At 43.6% G+C, this 15936-nt stretch overlaps 1 protein-coding gene across 2 annotated transcripts in view; it reads right to left on the reverse strand.

The window, feature by feature from the left end:
• The window catches only part of CPNE8 (copine 8), a 181983-nt gene that overhangs the window by 134629 nt on the left and 31418 nt on the right, over window positions 1-15936 (reverse strand). For both annotated transcript variants that reach the window (XM_019509385.1, XM_019509386.1), the window contains exon 3: window positions 3451-3490. In XM_019509385.1, coding sequence (XP_019364930.1) covers window positions 3451-3490 — 40 coding nt within the window. The remainder of the gene's footprint in view (window positions 1-3450; window positions 3491-15936) is intronic.

Below are 15936 nucleotides of genomic sequence, written 5' to 3' on the forward strand. Positions count from 1 at the left end.
TTCTCAATGCTGGAAAAGAGCTCTGCCCCTTCCTCTGCTCTGCATCAACCCAGAGGAGTGCACAGCATGGCAGTGTGGGCAGATCTGTCAGGGCTGGAGAGAGTTCCAGACCTGGGAGAACTCCCCTCCTTCCACAAATCAGCAGGGTCCTCACAGGGCTCTCTCAGCCCTGGGCAGGTAGGTTGTCAGGGAACCAGTGCTCTTTTTTCCTTCTTCTTCCTATATTGGAGGGAGGGAGAGCAGGGGACTGTGGGATACCAAGGGTCCTCAATACCTGAGAGAAGTATATAGCTGTGTGTTCAAGTTACTGCAGGAATTGAGACATCTTCCTCGTGGAAAGTTGTATAACTTTCTTGCAGAAGACCCAGTTTTTTTCTGCAAGAAAGCCCTTGAATAGCCAAATACTTTCTTTTTGTGGTGGGAGAGAGGCTCTTGTCTCAGCACAAATGTAATGCTAGGGCTAGTCCATGGCCATACTTTAAGTCTCTCTTCCTACATTTCAATGTCCTCATGGAAAAAAAAAATTATACTTATTTCTTTCACATACTCAGGCAAAAGGCCAGCACTCTAACCATATTCAAGGTATTCAGTTTTGCTTCATCTGCTAAAGAATGCAATTTCAGAAAGAAAGACTGGAAAGCATGCAGGCTGTCTAATAAAGTCCAAAACAACTTTAGGCAAAGCCTAGAGTGGGGCCTCGGATACTACTTATCCTTGTGGAAGATATCAGTGTTGCTTATCTGGATAAGTTCGCAGATGACACCAAATTATGGGGAAGCACAGTCTCACTGGAGAATAGGCTAGGGAATCAGGCTGACCTCAACAGGCTCACAAGGTGGATAGCTCAAAACCTAATGACAGAGAAATGCAAGGTACTCCACCTCAGGAGAAAAAACCCACATCATACTTATAGGTGTGGCAGTGCTTCACTCACTAGCACCAAGACCAAGAGACTTGGGGGTCATGACTGACCACAAGATGAATATGAGCCACCAATGCGATGCTGCAGCCAGCAAAGCAAATAAAACTCTGGCTTGCATCTACCGATACATCTCAAGCAAAATCCAAGAAGTCATCCTTCTGCTTTACTCGGCCTTGGTGAAGCTGTAGCTGGAGTACTGCATCCAGTTCTGGGCTCCACACTTTAAAAAGGACATGGAGAAGCTTGGGAGAGTCCAGAGGAGAGCCATGCACATAATCAGAGGTCAAGAGAGGCCTTATGAAAGGCTGAGAGGCATAGTACGCTTCAGCCTGGAGAAGAAAAGCCTCAGGGGTGACTTCGTGGCAGCCTATAACTACATAAGGGGTGTGCATCAGGAACTGGGAGAATGTCTGTTCACGAGGACACCCCAAAGGAAAACAAGGTCCAATGGTCACAAACTGCTGGAAAACTGTTTTAGACTGGACATAAGGAAAAACTTCTTTACTGTCCAAGTCTCCATAGTCTGAAATAAACTCCCCACAAAAGTGCTGCAAGCACCTACTCTGGACATGTTCAAGAAGTGTTTGGATGATTATCTTGCTGGGGTCATCTGACCCCAGCTGACTTCCTGCCCTTTGGGCAGGGGGCTGGACCCAATTTCACAAGGTCCCTTCCAGCCCTGATGTCTATGAAATCTATGTAATAAGTATCTGCAATTCCTAATTCCCTATCCTTCCTGCCAATGATCATTAGAAAGACCATCTTTACTGAAAGGAGTTGGAAGCAGTAGCTTGTCATGGGGTCTAACAGAGGTCCCATTAATCCTAGTGAGCACTAAACTAAAATCCAACTGATAAGGGAGTTCTCTGAGATGCATGTAGGTCAGTCCTTTATTGGAAACACAAAGCTGGATTGTCTCATACACAGCTTCCTCTTCTGTAGCGGGATGTCCTGAACTGCTGCCAAGCAGTTCTCTCCGCTGTAGACAGCACGCACAAAGGCACCATATTCATTTGAATCCAAGATGAGCCCCACCTTCACCCCCACTCAGCATGGGGGGAAAAAGGCCCTCATCTTAGATTCATGGGGAGGGAAGTGGAGGGGGCAAGTGGGGGGTTGGTGGCTCCTGCAGCTCTGACTCTGGTTCTGAGCTCAGGCTGGGGCCAGAGTCAGACCCACAGCACCCCCCACCCCCACTTGCCCTCTAAAACTTCTCCCTGCTCCTTTCCCTTTGTTTACTGCCAGGTACAGCTCAGCTGTGTCTCAGACTGGATTCCCCTCCTGGGCACAGAGTGCATGGAAACTTCATCCCCTGCCCAGCCAGTCTGTAGCACTGATACTGATATGTGGCCTGGCAGGGGATGCACTTACATGTGCTGTACTTTGTGACCTGACAGGCAATAGACCCTGGCCGGCACTTGACAGTAAAAAGCAAGGGGGAAGGAACTGGGTGGAGTGGGAAGGCTGCAGGGGGAAGGAGAAGGGGCAGGGAGCATGGGGGCTACTAAACCACCTCCTCCCAACAGCCACCACTTTCCCTGCTGTAGCAGTTGTGGGGTGGGGGTAGGGGACAATTTAAGACAACTCTATAATAATTAGATTCTATACTTGGAAAGTTATAACAAATGTATAATTTTTCCATATATAGAATCTAATTACCGGGGTATTTTCTTAAATTCGGGGTCATCTTAGATTCAAGTAAATATGGCAGTATCCGCGCTGTTGGGTGCAGTTACCTGAGTTCTAGATGGAAGCCCTGATCATCATTTTATGGCACTATGTCAAAGTAACAGTAGTAAGATGACCACAGCCTACTGTACTAGTACTGCCTAGCCCAGTGGTGCTCAACCTTTTTCCCTGGCAGGATGGGTGGGCAGTGTCTGGTCCAACCGTGAACTGGATGGTAATTCTGACCCAGTGCCCAGGGTTGGGTTGGCAGCCACTATATGACCAGTTGGACAAGGGTGGGGATCAGCCCGGCCTGAGCCTGGCGCTGCAGATGAAGTAGGAGTTTTCAGACAGCCCAGCCCCAAGAGGGGGAAAGGGCATGAGGCCTGGCCCCAACCTGGCCGCCTAGAATAAAGGGGTTCTGGCCCAGCCTCAAGCGGGGAAGGGGACATGGCCCAGTGCCAACCTGGCCCCATGGGGGAGAAGGGGGCATGGCCTGGCCCTGCTGGGTGCTCAGGGCTTGGGGTTTGGGAATTTAGCAGGCGACCGTGGCCACTGCTCCCCCACCACCAAATTTCCTGACCTGTGGGGAGCCCTATGGACCATGTGTGATGGCTTTGTGGGCCACATTTGGTCATTACAGTAAAACTAAGAGTTATGCACATCAAAAACTACAACACAGCACAATACCCACGTTTGATGTATTTGACACTACATCAATTCCATTAATATTTTGTTCAATAACAGAGCTTATCTATTACAAGATGTTATTTTTTTAACAAAGTTTATACATATAATATAGTAATCAGAATCCAAAAATCATCCTAGCAAGTAGAATGCAGTGACAAGGATTTACTTACATGCTTTGATAGGTTGGGGCTCTTTGAATCAACATCATATCTAAGAAAAAGAAAAGAAAGAAGTTACTTCCAAATGCTGGAGTTAAACACAATAAATAAATGGGCACTTTAGGTTATTCACACAGACAAAACAAATGGGCAAAAATAATATATTTCAATAGAATCCTCATAAGTGAAGAACAAATATTATACCCAAACAAAGTTTCCCCCAACTCTAGAATCCCTGGAATAAAGAATCACTCTACAACATGAGCCATTTGACTACTGGAATTCACTCCTAGTCATTTTATTGAACTGTGAATGCAGAGACAGACCCAGAGTGTGTGTGATGATACCCGCTTCATCTATGCTGTGTTGCATATGAAGATTCAAGAGGAAGGTGTGGGTGGTTCAGTCAAACCCCACTTTGACTGTGCTGCACATGTGCATTGAGCGCTCTTAGCTCACTGGTATATAAGCACAGATTTTGCTGGATATGCTATAGCAGGTGGAGCTGCACAGTTCTGGGACCCCAGAAGTGAGTTCTACTACCACCTGCCTCTCCTTTTCCCATGTTGCCGAATTTAGCTTAAGACATGGGAATAGGGAGAGCAACTGGCAGTGACAGCATTCACCACACGCCACCCTCACACCTTTGGAGCTGCACCAAAGCATCAGTTCCAGCAAAAGCCAAGCTCACAAGTTGGTGAGCTTAGAAAACTCACTGCACCTGCACAACACAACCAAACTGAGGGGAAAAAGGGGGGAAGGAGGGGGAATGACTGCCCCTCACCCCCTCCTCCTGAATTTGCCCATGAATAAAGGCTATAAAGTAACAAGGGATACTTGACATGGGATTATGAATAATACTAAAACTACACATCAAGGATTTTTTTCTATAAAAGTTTAGTTAAGCCTTGTACGGACACTCAGCTTTTCCTGGGAGAATCACTGCTCTCCCAAGAGAAACCACAAGTATATATAGATATTCAGACTTTTTGTCCCAAAGTAAAAATGGCTGCTCCAGAAGAAAAATAATCTGGGAACAACCAGGGTTAAATCCTTCCCAGGAGACTTTCTCCTGGGAAAGCAAACATCTGCACATGCTGTGGCTTCTCTCAGAAGAGAGCATAGTCCTGCAGCAACTCCCCCCTACCCACAAGAAGACAATCCATCACTGGCTGGACTTTGCTGCTCCAGCAGGGAGCAGAACATGCCCCTTCACAATCACTGTATTGTGTTGCAGGGAAACACAGGCAGGCCATGGGCAGTCTGGGTCAGCCAATCAGGGCTGCCCTATGCACTGTTGCCCTCTGTCACCAGGCAGACTAAGCAAGCCAGCACAGCACACTGAGATGTACACACCAGGTCGCCCTCCCTGGCTGTACAGTATCAACACTGCACACTCCCCACTCTTCAGGGCCTCAGCATTTGAATACCTGTACATGCAGCCCTGTGTAAGTTCCTCTACCTGGAGAGCAAACCTAGGAGAATTCATATTAATTGATGTCATAATTTAGATTTTAAAATGGCCTTTGATGTGGTCTCCCATGATGCTCTTGTAAGAAAAAATGGGGATGGGGATTTGTGGGCTGGCAGAGTCCATGGTCAGGTGGGTTGGGAACTGGCTAGGCTGCCGAATCCAAAGAGTGTTGGTGGATGGGTCTGTATCATCTTGGTGGGAAGTGGCCAGTAGTGTCCCGCAAGGTTTGGTTCTTGGCCCTGGACAAGAAGCGATGGCCATAAACTGTTAAAGGATGGTTTCAGGTCGGAGGTAAGAAAGAACTTTATGGTGAGGGTGACCAGAATCGGGAACAGACTCCCCAAGGACGTGATACAGTCCCCAACCTTGCAAGTCTTCAAGAGGAGACTGAACACCGTGCTGGGATCATTTGATCTTAGCAGTATTCCTGCCCAGAGCAGGGGGGTTGGACTCAGTCTTTTGAGGTCCCTTCCAGACCTTAATTTCTATGATTCTATGACTCTATGATTCTCACAGATTATTTGAAGTTGTGTGCGCATCCTTAATTTTTCAGGCATTCCTTGATTAAGCTATATAGCAATTGATAGAACCTGACATTTATTTGTTTACTTTACCTTTCAGTCCCCAACATTTTGGGTAGGGACAGGTGATCACAAAACCCATCCAGTGTTATTTACAGTGGTCTTCTACCAACAAACCTGAAGCTCATGCAAGGATAGCTGTCAGGAATCAAGGCAGCAGGCAGGCAGACAAGCCCCCTGATGGCCCTAGCTGCCTGTGTGGAAGTGGCTGCCAGCTGCCTGAGTGCCCTCAGCTGGACCCTAATAACGTACTTGGTTTTATACAGCATGGAAGCAGCAGTCCTTGCAGTGCTCTGTTGGCTCTCAGCCAAACAGATTTCCCTTCTGTCTAGCTCCAGTGCTCTTGCTTCTTGACATCTCCCGATTTATTGTTCCCACATCTGCTTCCTGCTTCCCCTCTTCCTAGCCTGAACCTCTGCCTTGCTCCAACCTCTGAATCTTGCCTAGTTCCTCCCTGCCCCTATACCAGGTCCCATGCAGCCTACTCCTGTTCTGGATGGCTCTATTCCTGCCCTAAACCTCCCATCTCAACCAACAACTTGCCTCAGCCATGAACTCAACTTAACCCCTGGCTTGATACCACAGACTGACTGATACCTGGGTTTATGACCTTGACTTGACTCTTATACTCCTAATCTTGTGACCCCATTTGATTCTTGGGCTTCTGGTTTGTTGGCTCTTGGCTTTTGTTCTGCTGCTATGGGGCTGGGCCAAAACAGCAGTGCCAGCTCTGCACCACTGCTATGGGGTGGGCTGCAGCAGGGATGGAGCTTGCCAGCACAGAGTAAAGGTAAGGAGAAGTACGGGAGAGAGAGGAAGAAGTGGCATGGTAGGGAGACTGGGGGCTGCAGGGCATGCAGAGGCAGCAGGGGTACAGGGAACATGGCAGGCAGCAGCTGTGGCTTCAACTCCAACCTCAACCCTGGGTTGGAGCCCAAGCTACAGCCTCAGCCTGCCTGCTGCCCTCCACCTTGTGCTCAACTGTAAGGTAAGGGACTTTCCCCCTATATTAAATAGGGGGGAACCTCATTTTCTAATTGAGTACATACAGTAGATAGACAATTATCTACACATGATTCACAAGATAAACCCAGACATTTCAAACAAGAATCTATAGTGTTAATAACATTCTACCCTGCTGTAGTCTTTCTGAGCTCTTTGCAACAAAATAACTGCTCTATTACTCCTCTGTAGTAAAAAAAAAAAAGGAAAGTATAAGCTGGCATTTTCCAAGGGGTGCCTTGAGTCTCAGAAGTTTGAGAATAACTGGTATAACCTTACATCCACAGAAACCAGTCTTAATTCTTTAAAGGATAATTCTCAAGAATACTGGGCAAAATTATGGATTAGTGGCATCTATTTGCTACATTTTACACTAGTGTAATGCTGATCGTATCAACAAAAATGTGTTTTCTGTGCACAGCTTTTGACATCTTTCTACCCCCTGCCAGAAACTACATTTATTTTTCTTTCTGTTAAATTAGATTAAGTAAAGCCTTAATGAACAGGCTCATTTAAATCGGAGACAATAAAGACCTATTCAGTCTCATTATTATTTTAATACAAGATCATTTACATTTAAGCGGTGTTTTGTATAGTTTTTAATTACAGTATTTAAATGTTGTACATTTTTTAAACGTAAAATCCATTAAAATGAAGAAAATAAAAAGAGGCATTTGGTAGCCTTATTGGTCTGAGACAAAAAGAAATACAAAACTCTAAAATAAAAAGGTATCATCTCTGAACCAAGAGGTTTAGAAAATAAAAAGATGCATTCTAAGTATTCAAAATATTTTACACACAAGTGTAAATGGCCAAAAATCAGGATTATTTTTGTTCTTTTACACAGACAAAAAGGTGACAAAAATATTCTAAGCAAAATCTTCTGTCACTTTGAAATTAAACACCTTTCAGAGAAAGTTTGCTAAGTATCATGCCACACTTGTAAATGTTTCTGATGACTGCCAATGATTACTATAAATTTTATCCATATCTTTTTCACCATTGTAAATAATTCAGTTGTTATAATTTTGCAATCTTATGGCAGATTACTAAAATAATATTTTTTTTATTATTAAGGAGCATTTGAAAGCTGATGCAGTATAAGAATAATACCTTTAAATCATATTCCTATTTTAAAACATCATTTTGATTCATATTTAAAAACAAAAACAAGAAAAACCTAATGGTTTCAGCCTAAGTAGATTAGATACTAAACTTTCTAAAGCAGGGACCATCTCATTCTAGTTGTACAGCATGGTCTCCTAATTTCTGACTACGGCCCTAGAGCTGTCCATCTCATTTGGGTTGGTGGGCCAGATCTGGACCATGGGGCTTCTTGAGGGTACAGAGTAAGGGTACAGACTGACACAGGCAATGAAACGCTTTGAAAAGAGCTGTTCCACCTAAAAAATGAACCTAAAAATCCTGCAGAAACAACTGTGAAGGATAAAATTGTGAAACAATTCATGTTACATTTATACACTTGAGAAGAACATAACAGGAAGTTGGTTAATGCTCTGGCAGCGCTCCCAACGTGCTCCACTTCCTAACCCCACAGTGCCGTAAGGAGCTGCCTCTGACTTGCACCAAACTCCACTCCTTTGGGTTCCCGGGACCTGGCTGGCATGAGACCTCTACTATTTATTGTCAGGAGTGAAGGCACCCTGGGCCCTCATTTTGCCAGGCACTCCGGCCTCTGAGAAATCTACCTCTACTGTAACAGAATAATACTGAGGATCTTTTGTAACAAGTCAACAGTGAGCAGCCTGCATCAGCAAACTGTTGTGTCCTTAAAGTAGTCAAACTGGGTTGGATGAACTTCCTTGTTATCTGGGATAATGAGAACACCCAGTGCTCACTCCAGACAAGCTGCAACAGTTAGTCAAAATTCACAACTCTTCAAATTCTTTCCATTAGGAAGAGAAACTAATAACTAAGTCAGGTCTCTGATGCATTCCTGTTCCTTAACATAAAATATGCCAAGTCTTTTTTCCCCAAACACAGAAAGAAACAGACCCAACTCACAGCTCTAAGCCCTTTTAACCAGTGCTTGGCCCAAAATCAGTGGGGCTTTTCCTACAGCCATGCTCTCAGTGTTTCTCAAGTCTGGCTTTCCGTTCCTTGTCTGTTTCTTTGTTTCTTCTTCAGATACACATGTCCTCTAACACAGAACTGTACCCATCCACACCCTCGCCCACAAAATTCCTAATTCCTGAAGAGCCCTGCATTTGTTTTGGGTATTGACATGTATGTTTGGGCTGGAGGACACTGTTCCTTAAAGAAGCCCATATCTTACAGCTATCTTAAATGAAGGGTGAAAGTCATACTTACCAGCTTCACCCAACCCATGATGGAAAAGGTGCTCTTGGCCAGAGCTGTGAGCTAGGCATCTAGGAGCACACTCCATTAAATATCTAACACCAATTCATCCTACTGTCCCAAATGGATCAATCACAATAAAGACAGAGCAAGGTGTCATCTGTGGGTATGAACATTTAGGCTGTTTTAAAAGGGGGTTGGGAGGAGGAGCTACTGCTCAGAAGTTCAGAACAGCTGATATAAGCTATTAAAAACTATTAAAAACTGCATGAACCTGTGGTGTCAAACTGCCCAAATTCTGAATCTGGATGAAGCCCAGTTAAAGTTTAAGTGGTTCCTTCACAGCTGTATCCAGGTATAACTGCGCAGTTCTTTACTCTGGGCCAAAGTGGTATATGGGGAAGCAGCTGCAGTTGGGCAGCCTTTGTTGGCAGTGGACAGACCATCAGTGTAGTGGCTGCTTTTTTTCTGGCCTCCCCCATACCCTCCCCCCAACATCTAAGTCAGCCCCCTGACTTGGTGCTTGTCATCTCCCTTTAGTTACAGTGCTGCCTGTAGTGCTACAGAGTCATGCAAGCATAACAATTGCCTGTAACAGCTTGCTTCCTGTCCTTTGACAGCAATACAACTATTTCCACTATCCATATCCTGTTTATGCACAGCTCATTAACTTCCACAAACATGTTCATATAAACATGGCATAGGAAATCTGAAGAATCAAGACATTGTCAGATTTTATCTTGTCACAGCTTTCTCAGTAACCTTGCCTAAAAACGAGAAATGAGATAGAAATTATAGTTATCCAGATGGTCAGTGTAAGTGGCTGGTTTCCTGAAGATGTACCTCACAATAGTTTAGACCTGCCACTTCATTCAGCCACAAAGGATACATGGTCTAACTTGAAGGTCCTGGCCTTAAAAATCACCCTAGCACCTCAGTATACAAGAGTGACAAACTCAAGCAGAGGGAACACTCTGTTGACCCTCACACACACGCTTGCTTCCACTGACAGTAGAAAGCTCAATCGAAACCTGATTTGTCCGTAAAGTAACATGAAAATGCTTCACCATGAAAAAATGCAGATTCACCCAGCTATCAAACACAGAGACCAGCTCCTCTGTGCAAGATCCTGCAGACATTATGGTAGAAGCAAAGAAAGCTTGTTTGCTTCTCAAACAGCCATATGAATTTAAACCACAATTATGTACCATAAAGGTCACACTAAGCATGAGATTTCTGCTACCATTGATCCAGAGCACAGGTGCTCGCAATCTCCAGACTACAGGCCAAATTTGGCCTGTGGGGCTCTTAAAAGGGTCTGGACATTTTGTGGCAAGAACACGGTAGTAGTTTTCTAGACCCACAAGGAGCTCTTTGGCCCTGTACACTAGACTGCACCAATATGCAGCCAGACCCAAGTCTGCAAACAGATCAGGCTGGCATGTGGCCAGATCAGGGTGGTGAGAGATCTAGCTTGTGGACCAACCCTGCATCAACTGTCTGGTTCACAGGGCCAGAAGGCTAGGCACCACTGCTCTAGAAAAGCAGTATCCAGTTTTTGAGCAGCTGGGCTAGGGACAGACATTCAAAAAGCCTGAACTGATTCACTTTTTGCAGGTTAGTCTAACCTAGCTAGGCTAAATCAGTTTTGTAGCCAGACAGACATCCCAGAAATGCAGGCATATGCCTGCAGTGGCTCAGGCTAGAAGCCGGGGGGCGATAGAGCACCTTTGCCTTCCCTTGCACAGTACTGAGCTAAGGCATGGTATGGCCAGCCTCCAGCAAGACGCTTCAATTAGCCCAGCAGGGAATTGATACCAGTGTTTATCACTCTTAACCCAGTGTTTAGCAACCCATTAAGAAAACAGCAGGGGGTCATTACCAGCTACCTGGTGATTCAGCACAGACCTTAGCTAGTATGTGGTCTGCTGGCTAATACACAGACACCTCTCTGCAAGGCGGGGGGGGGGGAATTCCTACTTAGTGGGGAGTGGTGAGGGGAAGGAGGGAAGCAGCCTGCAGTCCCTGCCAGAGCTGCAGCCAGCGAGCAGAGGGGAGGGGCCAGCCCTGCCATGGAGCAGACAGCCCCACCCACCCCAGAGAGCATGCCGGGATGCTGGGGGAGTCTGGTTTATCTTAAACCGGCAAGGGGTTTGGGACAGACATTGCATAAACGGTTTGACCCAAGTCAGTTAAGTCTGATACTACATTCAACCAGGTTTATCTAAAACCGGTTTCAGCCATTCTTAAATTGGTTTATGTGCACTGAACATCTGTTCTGTTACAAGTTTAAACCAGTTTTTGATCACTTAAACTAGTTTATGTGTAATGTCTGTCCCTAGCCCTGGGGTCCCCATAACAAGCAGTATGTGGACCCCCCTGACAGAGATAAGACCAGGATATAGAAGCTGGAGGAAGGAGGAGGACCTTGGAGATCCCAGGGGCAGCTACAGCAGGAGCACTGCAGGGGAGCAGTGCCTGGGCAAGGGCCCATGAACTGCAAGTTAATCTCTCATGGGCCATATGTATCCCATGAGCCACTATGCACAGTGCTGCTCTAGAATAATAAAATGCTAGCACTAATTTTAAGTAAGAGTAGAATACCATGTTATGGAAATTCTATAATACCCTCTGGTCTTGAATCAGTACAATACCTTAAAATTACTGGATCAGACAGAATGTAATGTAAACATTTGTTCCAATTTTAAACAAACATTTTAACAACTTTTTCAGAAATGTTAACAGTATGACTCAATAATTTTGTTGCCTACCACTTATAAACTGTTTTTCCACAGACTTAAGTTAATTTCACAAGTTTATACAATCAGAGCAAAATTTGAAATAAAAAAATATAATTTTTCCATAGAAAACTTTCCCATAGAAGAAATCATCTTCCCTTCCTTTTTCTCTTAAAAAAAAAAAAAAAAAAAAAAAAAAAAGAAAAAAAAAAAAATTTTTCCAAAAAAAAATTTCCCAAAAAAGAAAACATCTTCCCTTCCTTTTTCTCTTAAAAAAAAAAAAAAAAAAAGAGTACAAATGAGCTATTTTTACTAAAGAAAATCCTTGTCTTTTAAAAGATTTTATTTACTATCTTGGAGTCATTTAATCTAAAATCTCATCAGTTAAGGTTTTAGAAATTTCTCAAATAGAAGTTCTTGTTCTCTTTCTATAAAACAACTGTTAAACATACATTGTTCAAAAAATTAATGGAGCACATTGTTCATTTCATTTAAATGAATTTTCCTCATCTGAATACAACCTCTTGGAGTATGTACTTGTACAATTACTTTCTCTATCACAGATTAACTGTTTTTGTAGGTAGTTCAACTATGAATGCATGCAACTGAGTTATTCATTATGATACTGCAACTGTTAACTGCATGTTTTAATTAGCATTGCACTCCATCTGTTTGTTTATGCAATAGCAGTACGTTGGTAAATTGAAAAAACAACACACTCGAGATTAGAAAATTCTAGAAATAAGATTGCCCATAAGTTTTATCATAATGTATTCGTGCAAGATGGATGAATTAGACTTTAAGTACATTCACATACTACTGTATTTTCTCAAACCCAAAATCTGAGACATATACATTGAAAAGTATTGGTGGTAGCACTGACCCTTGGGGGACCCCATCCTTCAGAGTTCGTACTCTGCCTTTTTCTCCTTGGCTAGTAGTGAGTTTGAATGATCTGCCAGAGATCACGCTCATGATGAAAGCACAGAGCTTGCAGTCAGGTTTCATAAAGTACATTTCATATTTGAGGCCTTGGTGCCATACAGTATTACAGATGGCTAAAAGGTCGATAAAGACCATGCCTGTTTTCTGCCTCATTTCAAATCTGTTTTCATTGTCAGTGGTACACTGCTTTTTCCAAAAGTTAGCTTGATCTTTTGGGAGTTAGGGAGCAATGATCTTCTCTAATCTATTCACAGTTATGTGCTCCATGAGTCTGTAGGTAACACAGAGTAGTGCGATGGGTTGGTAGCTCTTTGGATCCTCCAGTAGTTTACTGGGTTTCAAGATAGCAATGACATCAGCTTTTCTCCATATTTTTGGAAGTCTGTTATTTTCAAGACTTTTATACATGAATTTCTGAAGCCACCTTTTCACTGTGATTCTGAGCTTGGTAAACAAATTCTGAGTACGTCTTATCTGGTCCAGCAGACTTACCAGTCTTGGTCGCTTTAATAGCTATGTCAAACTCATTATCAGAGATGAGAGCTGTTAAATTAAGGTTGATATTAGGTGATTTAAGTTGTTCATGAATCAGGTGTCTAATCATTTCTGTGTGTTGCTTGCTTAGGTTACTGTACTTGCTGTTGTTGCACAATATTTTCATGACGGAGTCTGCAGGCACAAAGCAATGTCATTTTTTGGTGCCTTTGCCAATCAGGCAATTAATGATACACTAGGCTTGCCTGCTTGAGTGAGTCATATAGAATCCTATGGTAGGGGCCATCTGTCCTTTTTTATATTGTGCATGTGGTAGCCAGGTGTTCTGTAGTTCTTTTTACAGTTGCAGTGTCATGGCATTGCTGGATGATCATTGATGTTAAAGAGCTATTCGCACTGCTTGTATCCAGCATGGTACATAATGGGTTCTATAACCTCCAGGTACACAGAGTTTGGCTACTTCATAAGGCAGTTTGTAAATATATTGTCACCTTGATCAGTGTTGGTTTCTGATGGATCCTCTAATTGGGTTACTCTGTTGCTGGTCAGCCTTTAGCATGTCTGCCAAGCCACCTTCTGAAAGTTCCACCATGGAGCTGGTCTGGATGGCATGGACTAAAAATCATATTGTCAGTGCTGATGAGTGAGGGTCTGTGCCGAGATGATGGAAATTTGTTAAGTACTTTTCTTGATCTGGGTTTGTCCACACTGGAAGCCATGTGGGTCTTTCAGGTCATGTATGAGGGTTATATCATTCAGGCTTGCCCAGAAACAAAGATGGTCTCTGTTGCTACTGTTAACGGAGTATCCCAAATCTTGATGTTGACAAGAGACCTTACCAACTCGTGACCTTCTCCTACCTCCATTTGCCACTATAATGCTACTAATATCCCGTCACTTCTCTCCCACTTATTCACCTCTGATCTTAGCCATTCCCCCTGTCATCTTAACTTTTTTCTCCTGATGTGAATACCCATACCCTGGCTCCTGCTCCCCTGCCCTCATTTGCAAGATGCAGATGGTACACGTGCAGAAGTTGTGAAGGGACAGAGTATGCCCATCAGATGCAATCTGTAAACAATACACTTGCCAGATTCCAAAAAGTCTCTACTGAGCACACAAATTACAGGGTTTTGGCTCACATATCCCTCCCCACCACCACTCCAAACACATATAAATGGGTCAAATTCCAGAAGTTAATAGACAAAACACAAAACTTCAGGTCTTTTATTCCTAGTGTGTTGTCCACACACTAGGTTATCCAAAATCTGTGGTTCTCAGCTTTTTAGATTCAAGGTACTCCTTGGAAAATGCTAGCTCTTAGTTTTCACTCATCTTTTGTCTACAGAAAAAGAATAAAACAAAGTTTTCTATGCAAAGAACTCAGAAACAACAAAAGGAATCTATACTGTACAAAAAATTCTGAATTATTTGAAACCTCTGGGTTTATCCTGTGAATCGCGTTTGTACACCTAACAGTGCTAATGTTATGTGGCACCAACACATCTTTGAAAGGATCCCCAGACACCCCAGGGTGCTCCTGGATCCTGGTTGAGAATGACAGGTCTAAATGAAGGTGTTGAACCCCAAAATGTCTCTTCACTGTTTTTTATTTGGTTACATAGGGGAAAAACACCACATTCTCGTTAGCCTCTTTGCAATTGTTATATATTCTCTGTTAACCTCTTTGTTTTAATTAAAACGTCTTAACATTAAGGAAGGAAACCAGTGGCATAGTAAATTTCAGTCCACAGAGGTATAATTTGCTATGGTTATAAAAGTGATTATAATGGAAAGTGTCAGGAGTCTTACTTGTATCACAGCTGCACCTCTGGTTTTTGAATTTTATGAATTAGTAAATAAATAAAACAAATTGAGTAAAAAGAGAAAAACCATAAAGGAGATTCATTCTCTTAATACAAAGAATGTACAATCAGCCCATTGCTTCCACCACACTGCAAAGAAAAGCAGGAAGACATCATCCTTAAGACTGTTGTTCCACAGTGTTATTGTCATGTTTCAAAATAGCTAAAAAAATCAGAGAGAAATATGACATTTAATTCTTAACCACCCTACTGGTGTCTTAAAATCTAGTTGTCCTGCAGGACAGAAGTGCTTTGTTTGTTGCTGCTCTTTTTGCTTAAATAATTCACTTTTCATGGTGTAAAAAACTACAGAACAGTATGAAGTGTAAAAAAGTAAGATTGTAAACCACCCCTCCACCCCCCAAACAAAAAAAATTATATTTATTACAGTAACTTAAGGTCATCAAAATACTTCCAAAAACTATAATAAAAAATAAGGACTAGGTATCTGAATATCCTTGTAATGGTTGATTGCTTCTGATATGTTACTTATACATAGCCAGTAGTATTACCAAGACAAGCCCCCCCACCCCCCAGCAGCATGGGGAAAAGAAAGCCTTGTCTTGGATTTGAGTACAGGACCAGTAGAAGAAGGGCAGATGGTGGGGGCATGCCCAGGAATAGGGAGGACAAGAGGTGGGTAGATAGGAGCTGGGAGGCAGAGGGAAGCTGGGAGTGGGGAAGCAGGCAAAAGGAGGGCAGGAACAGGCATGGGGAGGCAAAGTGTGGGGGGCACAGGGCAGACACAGGCATGGAGCAGCAGATGGCAGGTAGGCATGTGGCAAGGCAGCAGGCAAAAGGGGGAACAGGCAGGTGGGAGCAGGCACAGGCATGAGGAGCAACGGGGGAAGGACATTTGGCATAGGAAGCAGGCACTGGGTGGGGTGAGAAAGTGCAGGGGACAGGCAGGGAAGACAAGGGGTGGGGGTCTGGTCCCTTGCCCCCTTCCGCTGCTTTGCCCACCATAGCAGTAGGAGGATGAATTTAAGACAACCTTCCAGTAATTTCTATGCATGGAAAATTGTAGCACATTTATAATTTTTTGTGTATAAAATCTAATTATGGGGGGGGGGGGGGGG

Source organism: Gavialis gangeticus, unplaced genomic scaffold (assembly GCF_001723915.1).
Source record: "Gavialis gangeticus isolate Ggan-Ray unplaced genomic scaffold, GavGan_comp1, whole genome shotgun sequence".
Lineage (NCBI taxonomy): Eukaryota > Metazoa > Chordata > Crocodylia > Gavialidae > Gavialis > Gavialis gangeticus.